General features: G+C 50.0%; 1 protein-coding gene across 1 annotated transcript; it reads left to right on the forward strand.

Annotated features, from left to right (window-relative positions):
- The first annotated feature begins 7,509 nt into the window (after window positions 1–7,509).
- Window positions 7,510–18,844, forward strand: LOC148829065 (uncharacterized). Its single transcript, XM_088923831.1, has 13 exons — window positions 7,510–7,577; window positions 8,245–8,401; window positions 8,594–8,758; window positions 9,568–9,672; window positions 9,812–9,901; window positions 9,999–10,154; window positions 12,591–12,814; window positions 12,928–13,089; window positions 14,670–14,782; window positions 14,909–15,023; window positions 15,115–15,213; window positions 16,848–17,019; window positions 18,711–18,844. Exons 1-13 carry the CDS (start codon window positions 7,536–7,538, stop codon window positions 18,842–18,844), a joined length of 1,734 nt encoding a protein of 577 aa, XP_088779957.1. The 5' UTR covers window positions 7,510–7,535.
- The last annotated feature ends 3,237 nt before the right edge of the window (window positions 18,845–22,081 follow it).

Raw genomic sequence — 22,081 nt, forward strand, 5'->3', positions numbered from 1 at the left:
AGTGTGTGTGTATGAACCCCTCTCTCTCTCAGTGCAGTGTTAATGTACTGGAGTGTCCAGTCAGTGTGTCTGTATTAACCCCTCTCTCTCAGTGCAGTGTTAATGTACTGGAGTGTCCAGTCAGTGTGTCTGTATTAACCCCTCTCTCTCTCAGTGCAGTGTTAATGTACTGGAGTGTCCAGTCAGTGTGTCTGTATTAACCCCTCTCTCTCAGTGCAGTGTTAATGTACTGGAGTGTCCAGTCAGTGTGTCTGTATTAACTCCTCTCTCTCTCAGTGCAGTGTTAATGTACTGGAGTGTCCAGTCAGTGTGTCTGTATTAACCCCTCTCCCTCTCAGTGCAGTGTTAATGTACTGGAGTGTCCAGTCAGTGTGTCTGTATTAACCCCTCTCTCTCTCAGTGCAGTGTTAATGTACTGGAGTGTCCAGTCAGTGTGTCTGTATTAACCCCTCTCTCTCTCAGTGCAGTGTTAATGTACTGGAGTGTCCAGTCAGTGTGTCTGTATTAACCCCTCTCTCTCTCAGTGCAGTATTCATGTACTGGAGTATCCAGTCAGTGTGTCTGTATTAACCCCTCTCTCTCTTAGTGCAGTGTTAATGTACTGGAGTGTCCAGTCAGTGTGTCTGTATTAACCCCTCTCTCTCTCTCTCTCAGTGCAGTGTTAATGTACTGGAGTGTCCAGTCAGTGTGTCTGTATTAACCCCTCTCTCTCTCAGTGCAGTGTTAATGTACTGGAGTGTCCAGTCAGTGTGTCTGTATTAACCCCTCTCTCTCTCAGTGCAGTGTTCATGTACTGGAGTGTCCAGTCAGTGTGTCTGTATTAACCCCTCTCTCTCTCAGTGCAGTATTCATGTACTGGAGTATCCAGTCAGTGTGTCTGTATTAACCCCTCTCTCTCTTAGTGCAGTGTTAATGTACTGGAGTGTCCAGTCAGTGTGTCTGTATTAACCCCTCTCTCTCTCTCTCTCAGTGCAGTGTTAATGTACTGGAGTGTCCAGTCAGTGTGTCTGTATTAACCCCTCTCTCTCTCAGTGCAGTGTTAATGTACTGGAGTGTCCAGTCAGTGTGTCTGTATTAACCCCTCTCTCTCTCAGTGCAGTGTTAATGTACTGGAGTCTCTCAATATCAGTCTCTCCTTTACTCTCAGTCTCTCCCATCCTCCCACACTGAGCGTCTGTGCGTTGACTAATCTTTGCCTAAAATCACACAGATAATCCTGCCTCCATCTGTCCCCGGGAGAGAGAGGGAAAGTGAGCGAGAGGGGATAGGGTTACTTTTACTGGCCAGCAGAGTGCGGTAGCCCTGCGCAGAGGGGAGTTCACCCAGGGAACGCAGGAAACCTGAATCATCTCTGACTACCTTGGAAAAACATTTGATAAAGTGAGTTTTCTAAGCAGCCGTGTCACCCTGCAGCTCCCAGCTGACAAACCCCACTGGAGCCCAGCAGGTGTGAGCCTGGCCAGGACCTGGAGGGGAGACTCCTGGGAAAGCTGAGGCTGCTGCTGGGAGAGGTGTGAGTGGGGCCAGCAGGGGGCGCTCACCCTGCGGTCTGTGTGGGTCCTCATGCCCCAGTATAGTGACGGGGACACTAGACTGTAAACAGGTGCTGTCCTTCAGATGAGACGTAAAACCGAGGTCCTGACTCTCTGTGGTCATTAACAATCCCAGGGTGTCTCTCGACAAGAGTAGGGGTGTTACCCCAGTGTCCTGGCCAAATTTCCCCCCTGGCCTTTACCCCTCATGGCCTCCTAATAACCCCCCTCTCTGAACTGGCTCCATCCCTCTGCTCTCCTCCCCACTGAGAGCTGGTGTGTGTGAGAGGACTGGAGCATCATCCAGGTGGGGCTGCACACTGGTGGGGGTAGTGGGATTCCCCCTGACCTGGGAAGAGCTCTGAGTGGAGGGTCCAGACAGGGGCTTTAGAAGTGTGAGGGATTATTATTATTATTAATGAACGAAATAAAAGACTATCAGCGGACCAGGAGAACAACAGGAAATGCCCAGTGAGAGCTCGCAGGCATAATGTGGCCAGCAGCGCCCCCTTGTGGACAGGTGAAGAATTTCCGCACAGCGCAAGACCAAGAAAGATGAAAAAAAACGTGCAAGTATTATACTTTTCAAAGCCAAGAGAGGTATTTGTCAGTGTAAGAGTGCGATTCTATAGAGACAGAAAACTTTATTTTTTGGGGGGGGTTGAAGGATCCTTGTTCGTAAGGGGCTGGCGGGACACAGAAGGAAGTAAAGAGGTCAGAGGGTGGACAGCAGTCATGAATTCATTAGAACGATTATGATTCACGGAGCTGAGTGAGGAGAGCCGGCTGGCAGCCGCAGGTGAGGCTGGGAGCAGGGCGTGACCGAGCTGTTCCAGGAAGGAAATGGAAACTCGCACAGGACCGGTCCCCGCTGATGAGGGCGATCCCTGCAGGGCATGCTGGGATTCGGACCCCGGATCTCCTGTTGACGAGACGGGTGCTTTAACCAGCTCGGCCACGGCGCCGGCAGAGGGGACCCCCCCCCCTCCTCCTCCTCTACAGGGGCCCCTGTGATCCAGCTCTGCCCGAGAGCCCCCCCGTGGTCAACAGCATGTCCAGCACAGCGCAGGCTCCCAGGGGGAAGTCACGAGTGGGAGTGGAATAGGACCTGGAGTCCGGGGGTGAGCCCTACTGACCACTGGACCACCACACACCCAACCCTGCAGTAAGAATAACACTGAAACCCAGCAAAGGAGCTCGGGGGATCAGGTATCCTGCAGATCCGCTCATGTGTATATAAGATCAGATCTTCTGTGTCCTGGGCGTGTGGGTGTGGACCACCCCAGTGGAATGACAGCTGTTTCTGACGAAGCCAGAAACTTTCTGACAAAATATGATGATCATTCTGAGCGCAACACCTCATTAACCGTGACGAGGTGGCCGGGTGGTCCAGGCGATGGACGGCTACCCCCGTGGGCTGTGCACGGGTGGGTTCGAGTCCCCTCCTCGTCGAGCTCAGGGCTGGACAGACAGATCGTCCCCTGTCCACTGCAGGCGCGCCTCCTCTGCCTCTAACACCGCGCTCAGGACCGGAAGAGCCGCGCGTCTTCACGGCTGATACAAGCCCGTTTCACGTACAGGCGTCGCTAAATGCCTTCCAGCTCTTCTGGGGGCTGTGTCGTATTTGAGCTGTTTCTCTGCTGTTCTGGAGCCTGATTCCTGGTTCCTCTTCCTCTATTACTGCGCTCAGGAGAATAAGAGTTTGTCATTCCTGGAGACATCAGCCTGTTCCGTTGGCGTCTCCTCACAACAGACACAAGCATGTCGCAGGACCTGAGGACTCATCTCCGAAGTGTCGACAGGAGGTTTTAAATGATTTCAATAAATGCTTATTTTCATTATCATTATTATCATAATTCCTGGCGAGGAACGCCATTGGGAGCTAGCCTCTCTTAACAACAGAGTTGCGTTCTTGTCCTCTTGAGGCTGTGGACGTGTGAGTCCTGGCGCCACTGTCATCCACAGGTCACGTCAATAAAGCTGTTGGAGTTTGAATTTCCGTGGGAGAGAGAAGAAACAGCAAACAGAAACACACCCTGACGAAGTACAGGCTCAGTGACCACAGCCTGGCCATAGAAACTGGACACAGTGAGATCTAGCTGTTCAGAGAGGACAGGCTCAGTGACCACAGCCTGGCCATAGAAACTGGGCGACACAGGCAGACCTGGCTGTCCAGAGAGGACAGGCTCAGTGACCACAGTCTGGACACAGACACTGGACACAGGCAGACCTGGCTGCCCAGAGAGGACAGGCTCAGTGACCACAGCCTGGCCATAGAAACTGGACACAGTGAGATCTAGCTGTTCAGAGAGGACAGGCTCAGTGACCAGAGCCTGGACACTGGACACAGAGCTGGCTGCCCAGAAAGGACAGGCTCAGTGACCAGAGCCTGGACACTGGACACAGGCAGACCTGGCTGTCCAGAGAGGACAGGCTGTGCTCCCACTGCCAGCGGGGAGAAATAGAGACAGAGGTGCACTTCCTACTGCACTGTGACAGATACTCTGGGATTAGAGAAACATTCAGAAATTTTTCTAAATTCAGAAATCTAATCCCAGAGTTCCCACACCTGCCAGAATCACGACTGGTCCCTGTCCTACTGGGAGAGGGAGGAGGGAACTCAGTTGAACTGGCAGCCCAGTATGTGATCTCCTGTCACAGCCTGAGGAACAGACAGTGAGCCCGTCTCTCAATAATAATAATACAGTGTGTGATCTCCTGTCCCAGCCTGAGGAACAGACAGTGAGCCTGTCTCTCAATAATAATAATACAGTGTGTGATCTCCTGTCCCAGCCTGAGGAACAGCGAGCCTGTCTCTCAATAATAATAATAATACAGTGTGTGATCTCCTGTCCCAGCCTGAGGAGCAGTGAGCCTGTCTCTCAATAATAATAATACAGTGTGTGATCTCTTGTCCCAGCCTGAGGAACAGACAGTGAGCCTGTCTCTCAATAATAATAATACAGTGTGTGATCTCCTGTCCCAGCCTGAGGAACAGACAGTGAGCCTGTCTCTCAATAATAATAATACAGTGTGTGATCTCCTGTCCCAGCCTGAGGAACAGACAGTGAGCCTGTCTCTCAATAATAATAATACAGTGTGTGATCTCCTGTCCCAGCCTGAGGAACAGACAGCGAGCCTGTCTCTCAATAATAATAATACAGTGTGTGATCTCCTGTCCCAGCCTGAGGAACAGACAGCGAGCCTGTCTCTCAATAATAATAATACAGTGTGTGATCTTCTGTCCCAGCCTGAGGAACAGACAGTGAGCCTGTCTCTCAATAATAATAATACAGTGTGTGATCTCCTGTCACAGCCTGAGGAACAGACAGTGAGCCCGTCTCTCAATAATAACAATACAGTGTGTGATCTCCTGTCCCAGCCTGAGGAACAGTGAGCCTGTCTCTCAATAATAATAATACAGTGTGTGATCTCCTGTCCCAGCCTGAGGAACAGACAGCGAGCCCGTCTCTCAATAATAATAATACAGTGTGTGATCTCCTGTCCCAGCCTGAGGAACAGACAGTGAGCCCGTCTCTCAATAATAATAATACAGTGTGTGATCTCCTGTCCCAGCCTGAGGAACAGACAGTGAGCCTGTCTCTCAATAATAATAATACAGTGTGTGATCTCCTGTCACAGCCTGAGGAACAGACAGTGAGCCTGTCTCTCAATAATAATAATACAGTGTGTGATCTCCTGTCACAGCCTGAGGAACAGACAGTGAGCCCGTCTCTCAATAATAACAATACAGTGTGTGATCTCCTGTCCCAGCCTGAGGAACAGACAGTGAGCCTGTCTCTCAATAATAATAATAGTGTGTGATCTCCTGTCACAGCCTGAGGAACAGACAGTGAGCCTGTCTCTCAATAATAATAATACAGTGTGTGATCTCCTGTCCCAGCCTGAGGAACAGACAGTGAGCCTGTCTCTCAATAATAATAATACAGTGTGTGATCTCCTGTCCCAGCCTGAGGAACAGACAGCGAGCCTGTCTCTCAATAATAATAATACAGTGTGTGATCTCCTGTCCCAGCCTGAGGAACAGACAGCGAGCCTGTCTCTCAATAATAATAATACAGTGTGTGATCTCCTGTCCCAGCCTGAGGAACAGACAGTGAGCCTGTCTCTCAATAATAATAATACAGTGTGTGATCTCCTGTCACAGCCTGAGGAACAGACAGTGAGCCCGTCTCTCAATAATAATAATACAGTGTGTGATCTCCTGTCCCAGCCTGAGGAACAGACAGTGAGCCTGTCTCTCAATAATAATAATACAGTGTGTGATCTCCTGTCCCAGCCTGAGGAACAGTGAGCCTGTCTCTCAATAATAATAATACAGTGTGTGACCTCCTGTCCCAGCCTGAGGAACAGACAGTGAGCCTGTCTCTCAACAATAATAATACAGTGTGTGATCTCCTGTCCCAGCCTGAGGAACAGACAGTGAGCCTGTCTCTCAATAATAATAATACAGTGTGTGATCTCCTGTCCCAGCCTGAGGAACAGACAGTGAGCCTGTCTCTCAATAATAATAATACAGTGTGTGACCTCCTGTCCCAGCCTGAGGAACAGACAGTGAGCCCGTCTCTCAATAATAATACAGTGTGTGATCTCCTGTCCCAGCCTGAGGAACAGACAGGGAGCCTGTCTCTCAATAATAATAATACAGTGTGTGATCTCCTGTCCCAGCCTGGGGAACAGTGAGTCTGTCTCCCAATAATGCTCCATCCGTCTACAGTATATGTAAATATTTTATGATATGTCTCTATTGTAAATGTCTGTAATATGTCTGTAGATTTTATTTTACTTTTATTTTTTGCTTTGTTCCGTGTGAATTTCATTATTTTGAATTGCTTCGGCAACACTGATTGTACCCAGCGGTCATGCTGATACAGCACCTTGAACTGAGTTGAGCTGAATTGAATTGAACAGGAGGTGAGGATCGCCTCGTCTCCAGGGAGACCCGGGTGCGGTTTAGAGGGGCTTTTCCCTGACGTCATCGGCTAAGCCGCTCAGACGCACGGTGTCGCTCTTGTCCCGAAGAAGACACGACCACTTCACTGGAGACAGGGGAGGGCGGGGGCGGGAAACGAGACGCACTTGAAGAGGAGAAGATAATGAGCACGACTGCCCTCTCCGGGCTCCTAGCCCTTTAACAAGAGACGCCCAGGCGCTCACCAGCTCCGCTCAGTGCGATGTAACCAGAGTGGGAAACGATCCCAGGAGATTATTTCATGACTCTCCGGGGTCACAGAGCACACAGGGCAGTTCTTTTTTTTCTTTTAAGGGCCTATTCTATCGACGAATTGCACCTGATTTCAGGTGGGGATTATAGCACTGCCCTGTACTTCCGAACTCCTGAGAGAGAGAGAGAGAGAGAGAGATTATTTTCAGTTGCTTTGGCAACACTGATCGTACCCAATCGGCCATGCCAATAAAGCACCTTGAATTGAATTGAGAGAGAAAGCAAGCGGGCGTGGGTCTTGGGGAAGGGGGGGTGGGACTTTTAATAAACTTGATCATCCCGAGGTAGAAGAAAAACGGCTCTTCTGCAGCCGTCCGAGAGCCAGCTCTTCTGAGACACTTTCATCGGCACACAGCGGTGCCGCACCTGCTGTCCCAGATCTCTCCCCCCCCCCCCCCATCACCAAGAGCTCGCCCCGCATCCGGCCCTCCGTGTTCACCCTCCTTGGCTGTGTCTCCTCTCCCTCTCTGTCTGTCAGGGCGCTGCTCGCCCCGGCAACAGACTGGACGGCTGATAAGCCGAGTGAGAACAGACGCCGGTGCAGGAAAAGCTCCGAGCTGCGCTGGGTCGGGCGGCGTGTGTGAGGAGCTGAAAGCTCATTAGACTCCTGTAAGCCACTTACAGACCGAGCGGACAGAGAACTGTGGCGTGAAGAGGAGTTGTGGCATATAACTGCGTCGGTCGGTCGGTCCGTCGTGTGTAGCTGCCCGTCTCGTTGTGTAAAGTGTGTCTCGCCACCGAGACTATACCTCTCTCAGATGGAAAACCCGGATCTCCGACAGCAAAGGCTGGAAAACCAGGTGAGCAGAAAATCGCTTTTCCCTTATCGCTGTAGTGTTAATGTACTGGAGTGTCCAGTCAGTGTGTGTGTATTAACCCCTCTCTCTCTCTCAGTGCAGTGTTAATGTACTGGAGTGTCCAGTCAGTGTGTGTGTATGAACCCCTCTCTCTCTCAGTGCAGTGTTAATGTACTGGAGTGTCCAGTCAGTGTGTCTGTATGAACCCCTCTCTCTCTCAGTGCAGTGTTAATGTACTGGAGTGTCCAGTCAGTGTGTGTGTATTAACCCCTCTCTCTCTCTCAGTGCAGTGTTAATGTACTGGAGTGTCCAGTCAGTGTGTCTGTATTAACCCCTCTCTCTCTCTCAGTGCAGTGTTAATGTACTGGAGTGTCCAGTCAGTGTGTGTGTATGAACCCCTCTCTCTCTCAGTGCAGTGTTAATGTACTGGAGTGTCCAGTCAGTGTGTGTGTGTATTAACCCCTCTCTCTCTCAGTGCAGTGTTAATGTACTGGAGTGTCCAGTCAGTGTGTCTGTATGAACCCCTCTCTCTCTCAGTGCAGTGTTAATGTACTGGAGTGTCCAGTCAGTGTGTGTGTATTAACCCCTCTCTCTCTCAGTGCAGTGTTAATGTACTGGAGTGTCCAGTCAGTGTGTCTGCATTAACCCCTCTCTCTCTCTCTCTCTCTAGCGCTCTCTCCTGGTACAGAGACAGAAGCGCAGAAGGACAGACACCCAGATGGTGACAGCTAATCCAGAGGTTCGAACCCAGAACAGGAGACTGCGCCCCAAAGCTGAGGACACGACGCCCCTTGTCAGCCAGTCAGAGAGCAGCGCCGCTCTGAGTGGTGAGATTGTAGTTCCTAGTGCCTGGCTTAGAAACACCAGGTCCAGTGATTCTGCCTTTTTCACTCCTGTTTCTAACCTCTTCTCAGTCTGTGTCTTACTGTCTTACTGCCTGGCTAGTCCTGACCCTGCATGCGCACGGTGTAGCTCAGCTTGTCCGCCTGACCGGGGCTCCTCTGCATTGACTCCGGCAGCCCCGCCCCCGGAGCCCCGCCCTGAGCCCCCATTGGAGGAGATCAGCTTGGCGGAGCTCAGCGTCTCCTCGGAGACGGCGTCCGCGGCGCCCGGCGGCCAATCAGAGCCCAGGACGGGAAGGAAGAAAGCCAAGGAGGAGGAGGAGGAGGAGGAGGACCCAGCAGGTCTGTTCAAGCTCACGTTTATCGGCACATGTATCAGGGTACAACGAAATGCGGACCCTGCGTGCTTTTCACACATGACATCACAGATGACGTAACACATGACATCACGGTCCTGGGAGACGGGAACAGGGCGGCAGCTGTAATTTTTAGCCAGCATGTCCATTTCGTTTCTAGGCCAGTCTCAGCTCTGCTGCTGTTCAAAGCAGGCAGAATATCAGTGAATTCCGGCCACCTCCCAACATTGCAAAGACAAGCCCCGTCTTTTACAAGCCTTTATTTATATTAGACTAAAAACAAACAAACAGCCGGAGCTGCACTGCTCCTGACACCTGTGTGTGTTTCCTCTGCCTGGCTGAGTCACGCTCATTGTGAAATAACGCCAACATCACGGCCTCTTCACCACCCCGCAGCTCCCAGCTGACAAACCCCACTGGAGCCCAGCAGGCGTGAGCCTGGCCAGTACCTGGAGGGGAGACTCCTGGGAAAGCTGAGGCTGCTGCTGGGGAGAGGTGTGAGTGGGGCCAGCAGGGGGCGCTCACCCTGCAGTCTGTGTGGGTCCTCATGCCCCAGTATAGTGACGGGGACACTAGGCTGTAAACAGGCGCCGTCCTTCAGATGAGACGTCAAACCGAGGTCCTGACTCTCTGTGGTCATTAACAATCCCGGGGTGTCTCTCGACAAGAGTAGGGGTATCACCCCAGTGTCCTGGCCAAATTTCCCCCCTGGCCTTTACCCCTCATGGCCTCCTAATAACCCCCCTCTCTGAACTGGCTCCATCCCTCTGCTCTCCTCTGCTCTCCTCTCCCCAGAGGCAGAGAGCACAGTCACCAGGAGGAGAGAGCAGGGGAGGCAGACAGCGCCCCCCGCAGGAAAGAATGAGAAAAAGCCGAGGAAGAAGAAGAAGAAAGAAGAGGGTAAGAGGCAGCAGACGAGGCTCGTGGCTGGGGAAGGGGACTGGTGTGGACACGTCTTCATGCGCGACCCGCTGCCCTGTTGTCGGGAGTGATCTCGATCTCCGCTGCTAGTACAGGCTTCCTGCTTTCCTGCTTCCAGGCCAGGAGGAGGCGGGGCTCGCCGTGACCACGCCCCCCCGGCGGTCGGCATGGAAACCCAGGGCCAGGAGGAGCAGCCAGCAGCAGGAAGGTAAGGGGTCGTCGCCGGGTTCCGGCCTGGTGACCCGGCGACGGCACTGACGTCCGCCCCCCCCCCCCCCCCCCACCATCTCGCCCTCCCGCCGCAGGCCAGCTGGCAGACGCTGTGGTGGCCCTGGCGGGGCCGGAGGTCACGCCCCCGGGGTCGGACAGCGAGGACGGAGAGAGGAAGGACTGGGCGAGCGACCCCTTCCCACAGTCCCCCATGAAGAGACGGCGACCGCGCAAGACTCCTTCTGTCACAGGTCTGTACTGTACTGTGTGAGTCTGTACTGTGTGAGTCTGTACCTGTACAGTGTGAGTCTGTACTGTACTGTGTGTACCTGTACTGTACTGTGTCTGTACTGTACTGTGTCTGTACTGTACTGTGTGAGTCTGTACTGTACTGTACTGTGTCTGTACTGTACTGTGTCTGTACCTGTACAGTGTGAGTCTGTACTGTGTGAGTCTGTACTGTACTGTGTGTACCTGTACTGTGTGAGTCTGTACCAGTACTGTGTGAGTCTGTACCAGTACTATGTGTGTCTGTACCTGTACTGTGTTTTGTGTGTCTGTACCTGTACTGTGTGAGTCTGTACCTGTACTGTACTGTCTGCGTCTGTACCTGTACTGTGTGGGTCTGTACCTGTACTGTGTGGGTCTGTACCTGTACTGTACTGTGTGTCTGTACCTGTACTATGTCAGTGCTGTGCTGTGTGAGTCTGTATCTGTACTGTGTGTGTCTGTACCTGTACTGTGTGAGTCTGAATTGTGTGGGTGTGTACCTGTACTGTGCGTCTGTGCTGTGTGTATCTCCTCTGTACTGTGTGTTTGTCAGTGCTGTGCTGTGTGAGTCTGTACCTGTACTGTGTGTGTCTGTAATTGTACTGTGTGCGTCTGTACCTATACTGTGCTTTGTGTAACTCAACTATACCACACTCTGCTGTACTGTCTCTCTCAGTGATGCTCTGGGATGAGACAGTGAGAGCTCCAGTAATTGAGACAGAAGAGATCAATAGTGACCTTCCAGCAGAAGGAGCACTCTGCTGTCTGTCAGACGCAGATGCAGAGACGGGTACAGGTACAGACGGAACGGTGTGACAAATTGATTAGTTCTGCCTGCTGCATGTGCTGTCAGAATCCAATCAGGGCCTCCTTTCTGAACGCAAGACCACGACGACGATCGCCGACCAACCCCGCCTTCTCGCAGTCTGATTGACAGGGTCACTGCCATCAGCAAATCCCGTGCAAGTTCAAAAGAGAATGAGCAGCACCATCAGAACACTTAAATCTACTCCATCAGCAGGGCACTAAAATGAAAAAAAAATGAAATCGAGAGAATCAGATTACACTTCTGCAATGAGCTTTCCAATCATGGCACCATTCGGCGCCCTTGTCAAACAGGTCCCGTGATCCGTTAGCGCCATCGTGGTGTCCGATGGCTGGAGAGTTAAAAATCAAGATCAAGGGTGTAAGTACTGGGTCAGCACTTGTGATCGCCAGATTGATTGAGTGCAGTTATGCGGTGCTTGTCATGCCGAAAGATACCGGAGCCCTATACGTACAGTAGGAAAGTCTCAACATCCGAGCCTGAAGTGCAGTGTCCAGCCTGTGGCAGCCGGTCTGCACCAGCAGCCCCACTAGACGGCGCTGAGAAATAATTTCACCCCTTGGATTTAGGTGGTTAGTTTGTACGACTATCCATCCATCACTTTTCTAGTCACTTTACCTTGGACTGGCCAGCAATCCGTCACAGGACACACACACACACACACACAAAAGGGCCAGTCCATCACAGGACACACACACACTCACACCAGGGCCAGTCCATCACAGGACACACTCACACACACTCACACCAGGGCCAGTCCATCACAGGACACACTCACACACACTCACACCAGGGCCAGTCCATCACAGGACACACACACACACTCACACCAGGGCCAGTCCATCACAGGACACACACAGACACACACACTCACACACACACACACACACACTCAGACCAGGGCCAGTCCATCACAGGACACACACACACTCACACACACTCACACCAGGGCCAGTCCATCACAGGACACACACACACACACACACACACACACACACACACACACACACACACACACACACACACACACACACACACACACACACACCAGGGCCAGTCCATCACAGGACACACACACACTCACACCAGGGCCAGTCCATCACAGGACACACACACACACTCACACCAGGGCCAGTCCATCACAGGACACACACACACACACACACACTCACACACACACACTCACACCAGGGCCAGTCCATCACAGGACACACACTCACTCACACACACACACACACTCACACCAGGGCCAGTCCATCACAGGACACACACACCAGCCTGTCTTTGGACTGTGGGAGAAAACCCGCGCAAACATGGGGAGAACGTGCAAACTCCACACACGTAGCGCCACAGGAATCGAACCCAGAACCCCCACATGACAAGGGGGCGATGCTAACCCCCGCGCCACCGTGTCGCCCGGTTTGGACACCCCAGGGCGTAGCCAGAACACAGACGAGTGGGCACCACGAGCAGCAGCCAGTCTCAAGGTGGTCGAGAGCTAGTAATGCCCCCAAAATCAGCTTCGTACCCGTTTGAGTCCACTCGACGATCGGCAGGGACGAGCCGCTCTCTGTGTCTCTGCACCCCTCAGCCAGGAGACCGAGAGACAGCGCCAGCGAGGAGGACGAAGACGGCAAGGAAGGGGCCGAGCTGGACGAGGACGAGGAGGAGGAGGAGGAGGAGGAGGAGGAAGAAGAAGAGGACAGAGGAAGCGAGGAAGAGAGGGAGAGAAGAAGGGGCCGAGAGGATACCTCCAGCCTAGCCCCCCTCAACCGCAACCAGCGCCTTTCTGACAGCGACTCCCAGCTCAGCAAGGTAACGCAGGGCGAATCGGGGGCCGGGCGGCGGCGGCGGAGGTGATCGCTGTCCCAGTCAAGCCGCATTGTGCTGCAGTGTCCGGGACGTGAGCTCTTCCCTTCTTCCAGAAGGACTCCCTCCTGTCCGTGGGCGGGGACCTGCAGGAGTTCGCCCAGCGCCCCGCGCCCCGAGACGTCACCGTGCAGTGCAGGATCACCAGGGACCGGAAGGGCATGGAGAAGGGCGTGTTCCCCACCTACTACCTGCACCTGGAGAGGAGTGACGGCAAGAGGGTCAGGGGGACGTGTAGACTTTCTTACGTTCATGAAACTGTCTCTATTAATCTGTGTGTGTGTGAGGTGTGTCTCTAGGGTCTATATTAGGGTCTGTATTAATCTCTGTGTGTGTGAGGTGTGTCTCTAGGGTCTATATTAGGGTCTGTATTAATCTGTGTGTGTGAGGTGTGTCTCTAGGGTCTATATTAGGGTCTGTATTAATCTGTGTGTGTGAGGTGTGTCTCTAGGGTCTATATTAGGGTCTGTATTAATCTGTGTGTGTGTGTGAGGTGTGTCTCTAGGGTCTGTATTAATCTCTCTGTGTGTGAGGTGTGTCTCTAGGGTCTATATTAGGGTCTGTATTAATCTGTGTGTGTGTGAGGTTTGTCTCTAGGGTCTATATTAGGGTCTGTATTAATCTCTGTGTGTGTGAGGTGTGTCTCTAGGGTCTATATTAGGGTCTGTATTAATCTGTGTGTGTGAGGTGTGTCTCTAGGGTCTATATTAGGGTCTGTATTAATCTGTGTGTGTGTGTGAGGTGTGTCTCTAGGGTCTGTATTAATCTCTCTGTGTGTGAGGTGTGTCTCTAGGGTCTATATTAGGGTCTGTATTAATCTCTGTGTGTGTGAGGTGTGTCTCTAGGGTCTATATTAGGGTCTGTATTAATCTGTGTGTGTGAGGTGTGTCTCTAGGGTCTATATTAGGGTCTGTATTAATCTGTGTGTGTGTGTGTGAGGTGTGTCTCTAGGGTCTGTATTAATCTCTCCGTGTGTGAGGTGTGTCTCTAGGGTCTGTATTAATCTCTGTGTGTGTGAGGTGTGTCTCTAGGGTCTGTATTAGGGTCTGTATTAATCTCTGCATGTGAGGTGTGTCTCTAGGGTCTATATTAGGGTCTGTATTAATCTGTGTGTGTGTGAGGTCAGTCTCTAGGGTCTATATTAGGGTCTGTATTAATCTGTGTGTGTGTGAGGTCTGTCTCTAGGGTCTATATTAGGGTCTGTATTAATCTGTGTGTGTGAGGTGTGTCTCTAGGGTCTATATTAGGGTCTGTATTAATCTCTCTGTGTGTGAGGTGTGTCTCTAGGGTCTGTATTAATCTCTCTGTGTGTGAGGTGTGTCTCTAGGGTCTGTATTAGGGTCTGTATTAATCTCTGTGTGTGTGAGGTGTGTCTCTAGGGTCTGTATTAATCTCTGTGTGTGTGTGAGGTGTGTCTCTAGGGTCTATATTAGGGTCTGTATTAATCTCTGCATGTGAGGTGTGTCTCTAGGGTCTATATTAGGGTCTGTATTAATCTCTGCATGTGAGGTGTGTCTCTAGGGTCTATATTAGGATCTGTATTGATCTCTGCGTGTGAGGTGTGTCTCTAGGGTCTATATTAGGATCTGTATTAATCTCTGCATGTGAGGTGTGTCTCTAGGGTCTATATTAGGGTCTGTATTAATCTCTGCATGTGAGGTGTGTCTCTAGGGTCTAAATTAATCTCTCTGTTTTAGGTGTGCATCTAGGGTCTGTGTCAGATTCTATTAATCTTTAATTGGTTTAGGTACTAATCATTCTGTCATGTATGCCAAGTCCTCTCTCATTTTCAATCTCGTAGGTCTTTCTGATGGCTGGCCGAAAAAGGAAAAAATGCAAGACCTCTAACTACCTCATCTCCACCGACCCCACTGACCTCTCTCGCGACACGGACAGCTACATCGGGAAACTCCGGTTCGTTTCGGCGTCTGTAATGTTAGCAACGCTCCGTCTATGTCCGACGTTACCGATAAGAAATTAAATTGGCACGCTCCACTTCTGAAGTCGCTAGGTCGGTATTAACCCTCTCTTCTTCTCCAGCTCCAACGTCCTGGGTACAAGGTTCACCGTGTATGACCAGGGAGAGAACCCAGAGAAGAAGCCGTTTGTCCGCGAGACGGAGACTCTACGGCAGGAGCTGGCCGCCATCTGCTACGTCAGTCTCTCCACGAACTCAACTCTTTGACACTGTCGGGAACTTTGAAGTGGGTTGTCAGCTTCTGCATTAACCTCCCGGTCCGTTTCAGGAGACGAACGTGATGGGATTCAGGGGTCCGAGGAAGATGACGGTGATCATCCCTGGAATGAGGGAGAATGACGAGAGGGTCTCCATTCGGCCACGCAACGTCAGTCCCTCGTTCCGAAGTTGTTCTCCTCCTCGTTACTTTCACTGTGCCTGCGGAGAGTGAGAGAGAGGGCGATCAATTATTATTACTACAACTCCTACTGCTGAAGGTAGTCTAGTTATATTTCTGGACTGGAGAACAGATGATTTTGATGAAAGTCCGGTCCTGTTAGACCAGGAGGACAGCCGGTCCGGTGGTTCAGGTCCAGTCTCGTTACACCAGGAGGACAGCCGGTCCGGTGGTTCAGGTCCGGTCTCGTTACACCAGGAGGACAGCTGGTCCTGTGGTTCAGGTCCGGTCTTCTTAGACCAGGAGGACAGCTGGTCCTGTAGTTCTGGTCCAGTCTCATTACACCAAGAGGACAGCCGGTCCGGTGGTTCAGGTCCGGTCTTCTTAGACCAGGAGGACAGCTGGTCCAGTGGTTCAGGTCCAGTCTTGTTACACCAGGAGGACAGCTGGTCCTGTGGTTCAGGTCCAGTCTTGTTACACCAGGAGGACAGCTGGTCCAGTGGTTCTTGCACCAAGGGACTGTGAAATACGGCCCTATATGATCCCGCCCTGGATGCACAGCAGGTTGTACCTGTGTACAGATAATAGTGCATTTTCATCGCCGACCACTAGAGGGAGAAAGAGTGCCGTGTGTGTAAGCAGAGGAGAAGGAGGGAAAGTTATAGAATACGTTCAGCCACAAGCCTATAAATAACATCAAACATCGATTTGTTAAAAGCTTGGTGGGAATCGTTAATAGGGAACTTCTCTCTCAGTGCATTGTTAATGTACTGGAGTGTCCAGTCAGTGTGTCTGTATTAACCCCTCTCTCTCTCTCAGTGCAGTGTTAATGTACTGGAGTGTCCAGTCAGTGTGTCTGTATTAACCCCTCTCTCTCTCAGTGCAGTGTTAATGTACTGGAGTGTCCAGTCAGTGTGTCTGTATGAACCCCTCTCTCTCTCAGTGCAGTGTTAATGTACTGGAGTGTCCAGTCAGTGTGTGTGTATTAACCCCTCTCTCTCTCAGTGCAGTGTTAATGTACTGGAGTGTCCAGTCAGTGTGTGTGTATTAACCCCTCTCTCTCTCAGTGCAGTGTTCATGTACTGGAGTGTCCAGTCAGTGTGTGTGTATTAACCCCTATCTCTCTCAGTGCAGTGTTCATGTACTGGAGTGTCCAGTCAGTGTGTGTGTATTAACCCCTCTCTCTCTCAGTGCAGTGTTCATGTACTGGAGTGTCCAGTCAGTGTGTCTGTATGAACCCCTCTCTCTCTCAGTGCAGTGTTAATGTACTGGAGTGTCCAGTCAGTGTGTCTGTATTAACTCCTCTCTCTCTCTCAGTGCAGTGTTAATGTACTGGAGTGTCCAGTCAGTGTGTCTGTATTAACCCCTCTCTCTCTCAGTGCAGTGTTAATGTACTGGAGTGTCCAGTCAGTGTGTGTGTATTAACCCCTCTCTCTCTCAGTGCAGTGTTAATGTACTGGAGTGTCCAGTCAGTGTGTGTGTATTAACCCCTCTCTCTCTCAGTGCAGTGTTAGTGTACTGGAGTGTCCAGTCAGTGTGTGTGTATTAACCCCTCTCTCTCTCAGTGCAGTGTTAGTGTACTGGAGTGTCCAGTCAGTGTGTGTGTGTTGACCCCTCTCTCTCAGGAGCTGGAGACCCTGCTCTCCCGCTATCAGAATGGGAATCTGGAGAGTCTGGTCACCCTGGTGAACAAGCCTCCCTCCTGGAGTGAAGGGACCCAGTCGTATGTCCTTAACTTCCACGGCCGCGTGACTCAGGCGTCTGTCAAGAACTTCCAGATCATCCATCCCGACAACGGTGAGACAGCGGGCAGCGTGGTGATACAGAGATACAGGTTGGCCAGGTGTGTGATGATGTGTCTCTCTCTCAGAGGAGTATATAGAGATACAGGTTGGCCAGGTGTGTGATGATGTGTCTCTCTCTCTCTCTCAGAGGAGGATATAGAGATACAGGTTGGCCAGGTGTGTGATGATGTGTCTCTCTCTCTCTCAGAGGAGTATATAGAGATACAGGTTGGCCAGGTGTGTGATGATGTGTCTCTCTCTCTCTCAGTGGAGTATATAGAGATACAGGTTGGCCAGGTGTGTGATGATGTGTCTCTCTCTCTCTCTCAGAGGAGTATATAGAGATACAGGTTGGCCAGGTGTGTGATGATGTGTCTCTCTCTCAGAGGAGGATATAGAGATACAGGTTGGCCAGGTGTGTGATGATGTGTCTCTCTCTCAGAGGAGTATATAGAGATACAGGTTGGCCAGGTGTGTGATGATGTGTCTCTCTCTCAGAGGAGTATATAGAGATACAGGTTGGCCAGGTGTGTGATGATGTGTCTCTCTCTCAGAGGAGTATATAGAGATACAGGTTGGCCAGGTGTGTGATGATGTGTCTCTCTCTCAGAGGAGTATATAGAGATACAGGTTGGCCAGGTGTGTGATGATGTGTCTCTCTCTCAGAGGAGGATATAGAGATACAGGTTGGCCAGGTGTGTGATGATGTGTCTCTCTCTCTCTCTCAGAGGAGTATATGGAGATACAGGTTGGCCAGGTGTGTGATGATGTGTCTCTCTCTCAGAGGAGTATATAGAGATACAGGTTGGCCAGGTGTGTGATGATGTGTCTCTCTCTCTCTCAGACGTGTATATAGAGATACAGGTTGGCCAGGTGTGTGATGATGTGTTTCTCTCTCAGAGGAGTATATAGAGATACAGGTTGGCCAGGTGTGTGATGATGTGTCTCTCTCTCAGAGGAGGATATAGAGATACAGGTTGGCCAGGTGTGTGATGATGTGTCTCTCTCTCAGAGGAGGATATAGAGATACAGGTTGGCCAGGTGTGTGATGATGTGTCTCTCTCTCTCTCAGAGGAGGATATAGAGATACAGGTTGGCCAGGTGTGTGATGATGTGTCTCTCTCTCAGAGGAGTATATAGAGATACAGGTTGGCCAGGTGTGTGATGATGTGTCTCTCTCTCAGAGGAGTATATAGAGATACAGGTTGGCCAGGTGTGTGATGATGTGTCTCTCTCTCAGAGGAGGATATAGAGATACAGGTTGGCCAGGTGTGTGATGATGTGTCTCTCTCTCTCTCAGAGGAGTATATAGTGATGCAGTTTGGCCAGGTGTGTGATGATGTGTCTCTCTCTCAGAGGAGTATATAGAGATACAGGTTGGCCAGGTGTGTGATGATGTGTCTCTCTCTCAGAGGAGGATATAGAGATACAGGTTGGCCAGGTGTGTGATGATGTGTCTCTCTCTCTCTCAGAGGAGTATATAGTGATACAGGTTGGCCAGGTGTGTGATGATGTGTCTCTCTCTCAGAGGAGTATATAGAGATACAGGTTGGCCAGGTGTGTGATGATGTGTCTCTCTCTCAGAGGAGGATATAGAGATACAGGTTGGCCAGGTGTGTGATGATGTGTCTCTCTCTCTCTCAGAGGAGTATATAGTGATGCAGTTTGGCCAGGTGTGTGATGATGTGTCTCTCTCTCTCTCAGAGGAGTATATAGTGATGCAGTTTGGCCGGGTCGCTGATGATGTCTTCTCCATGGACTATAGTTTCCCTCTCTGCGCCCTACAAGCCTTCGCCATCACGCTCTCCAGCTTTGACAGCAAACTGGCCTGTGAGTGACCTCCTCCTCCTCCTCACTTCTCTCTCTCTCGCACCTGATCTCTTCCTCGAACCGCCCTCTCTCCTCTCCCACCACTCGCCCACGTCTCTCTCCGTAAATATACAAACCACTGCTCCGGCAACGTGCGGCACTTCCAGATTTTCCATCAAACGGCCGAAGACGGAACCATGCCAGCGCAGCTGTTGTACAGGTAACTGCCGTATTAAAGGAAACACCAACCTGAAGGTTGGTCCACCACCTGGTCCACCACAAGCCTGCAGCACAGCTTCAGTGAGCCTCAGCTCAGATCCTACAGGTGCCTGGATCTCTGCTGGGGAGGCGCAGCACCAGGCGTCCATGGGAAATCCCAGCACGAGGTGTCTTGTTCATGGTTGGGAGGCGCCACTGCAGGAGCGCCCATGAGTGTCAAACCGAGTGGAGATCTGGTGACCGGGGTGGCCTCGGCGTGCGATGTACGGGGTTCTCAAGCTCGTCGAGGTCTTCGGGGACCCCTTGTGGGCTGTGGACGGGGGGGCCGTGGTCAACCCGGGAGATTCCAGTCCCATCAGGCTTAGAATTTCTCCACCCTAGGGTGGGCGTGATCACCCAGCGTTACTGAGTGATCCACACTGAGTGGCTTTGTGTGTATTGACGTTTCCCTTGCCCTTTGAGGGGGGGAGTGGACCTAACCCATACCAGGAAAATGCCCCCCCTCCCCACACCCCCATAACAGAGCCTGTAGGCTTCTTTTTGGCTTGGGCCACAGAAATGCTCATCCGCTCGATGAGAAGTGTGAGGGATGACTCCTCTGACCTCCTGTGAGACTCTTTCCCACTGCCTGCCTGCCTGCCTGCCTGCCTGCCTCTGCGCCACGTCACTCGCAGACGGGCGTCTCTCGGAACTCCTGGAGGACTCGCCTGTCTGTGTCTCGAGCCAGGGCCCCGCGCCTCGCGGTGGAGGAGAATGCCCCCTTCCTCCAGGGGCCCCTCGCTGACCAGGTCTTTCCCCCAGACTCCCAGGCCAGCACGGTGACGCGGCGGCGAGCTCAGCGGTCTTCATCACTGATTGGCTCGACAGTCACCCTTCATCATGCTCAGGGTCTGGTACAAAAAGGCAGCATTTTTATACATGACTCTAAGCATAATGGGATGTTAATTGCTTAATTAACTCAGAAACCACACCTACTTTTGATAGACTTTGTATCCCTCATTTACTCAAGTTTCCTTTGTTTTGGCAGTATAACATAACAAACCCAGACCTGTACACTGTTTATACACTGTTACTACACTGAGAGACCTGTATCTACACTGTTTATACACTGTTACTACACTGAGAGAGACCTGTATCTACACTGTTTATACACTGTTACTACACTGTGAGAGACCTGTATCTACACTGTTTATACACTGTTACTACACTGTGAGAGACCTGTATCTACACTGTTTATACACTGTTACTACACTGTGAGAGACCTGTATCTACACTGTTTATACACTGTTACTACACTGTGAGAGACCTGTATCTACACTGTTTATACGCTGTTACTACACTGTGAGAGACCTGTATCTACACTGTTTATACACTGTTACTACACTGAGAGACCTGTATCTACACTGTTTATACACTGTTACTACACTGAGAGACCTGTATCTACACTGTTTATACACTGTTACTACACTGAGAGAGACCTGTATCTACACTGTTTATACACTGTTACTACACTGACACACCTGTATCTACACTGTTCATACACTGTTACTACACTGACACACCTGTATCTACACTGTTTATACACTGTTACTACACTGACACACCTGTATCTACACTGTTTATACACTGTTACTACACTGACACACCTGTATCTACACTGTTTATACACTGTTACTACACTGAGAGACCTGTATCTACACTGTTTATACACTGTTACTACACTGACACACCTGTATCTACACTGTTTATACACTGTTACTACACTGAGAGACCTGTATCTACACTGTTTATACACTGTTACTACACTGACACACCTGTATCTACACTGTTTATACACTGTTACTACACTGACACACCTGTATCTACACTGTTTATACACTGTTACTACACTGTGAGAGACCTGTATCTACACTGTTTATACACTGTTACTACACTGACACACCTGTATCTACACTGTTTATACAATGTTACTACACTGAGAGACCTGTATCTACACTGTTTATACGCTGTTACTACACTGTGAGAGACCTGTATCTACACTGTTTATACACTGTTACTACACTGAGAGACCTGTATCTACACTGTTTATACGCTGTTACTACACTGTGAGAGACCTGTATCTAGTGTTTATACACTGTTACCACACTGACACACCTGTATCTAGTGTTTATACACTGTAACTATGCTGTAACAAGTCTGTATCTACACTGCTTCAAATGATCTTATCTACTGCATCTACACCATGTGAAATATATATGTACCCTGCTTTAAATGATGTTACAGTTTATACTATGTACCATCACTTGTTAATTGTAATCAACTAGAATACCCCCATTTTGAACTGTGGAAGTGTAAAAAAACTAATACACCATGTTAAATTGTGGCATACTCCAATAAACTATAGTATATAAAGGTGTACTGTTATATACTGTAATACACCAGGGTGAAGTGTGATATACATTGTGATAACACAAATCACCTTGATGTATTATAGTTTATACACTGTAATAAACTATATGACACCTTGGTAAATTGTGGTATAATGTATTAAACTGTTATACACCATGATGAGCTGTGTTATATATACTGTATTAAACTGTTATACACAATGAGAAACTGTTATATATACTGTATTAAACTGTAATACACCATGATGAACTGTGTTATATATACTATATTAAACTGTAATACACCATGATGAGCTGTGTTACATATACTGTATTAAACTGTTATACACAATGAGAAACTGTTATATATACTGTATTAAACTGTAATACACCATGATGAACTGTGTTATATATACTGTATTAAACTGGTATACACCATGATGAGCTGTGTTATATATACTGTATTAAACTGTAATACACCATGATGAGCTGTGTTATATATACTGTATTAAACTGTAATACACCATGATGAACTGTGTTATATATACTGTATTAAACTGTAATACACCATGATGAGCTGTGTTATATATACTGTATTAAACTGGTATACACCATGATGAACTGTGTTATATATACTGTATTAAACTGTAATACACCATG

The sequence above is a fragment of the Atractosteus spatula genome, chromosome 8 (assembly GCF_055471065.1).
Source record: "Atractosteus spatula isolate fAtrSpa1 chromosome 8, fAtrSpa1.hap1, whole genome shotgun sequence".
NCBI lineage: Eukaryota > Metazoa > Chordata > Actinopteri > Semionotiformes > Lepisosteidae > Atractosteus > Atractosteus spatula.

Bases quoted from the DNA above. Each gene is read 5' to 3' on its own strand.
- LOC148829065 (XM_088923831.1), top strand. From the start codon at position 7,536: ATGGAAAACCCGGATCTCCGACAGCAAAGGCTGGAAAACCAG. The intron at 10,155-12,590 runs GTCTGTACTGTA...TGCACCCCTCAG, and splicing joins CAAGACTCCTTCTGTCACAG to CCAGGAGACCGAGAGACAGC. The intron at 13,090-14,669 runs GTCAGGGGGACG...TCAATCTCGTAG, and splicing joins AGAGGAGTGACGGCAAGAGG to GTCTTTCTGATGGCTGGCCG.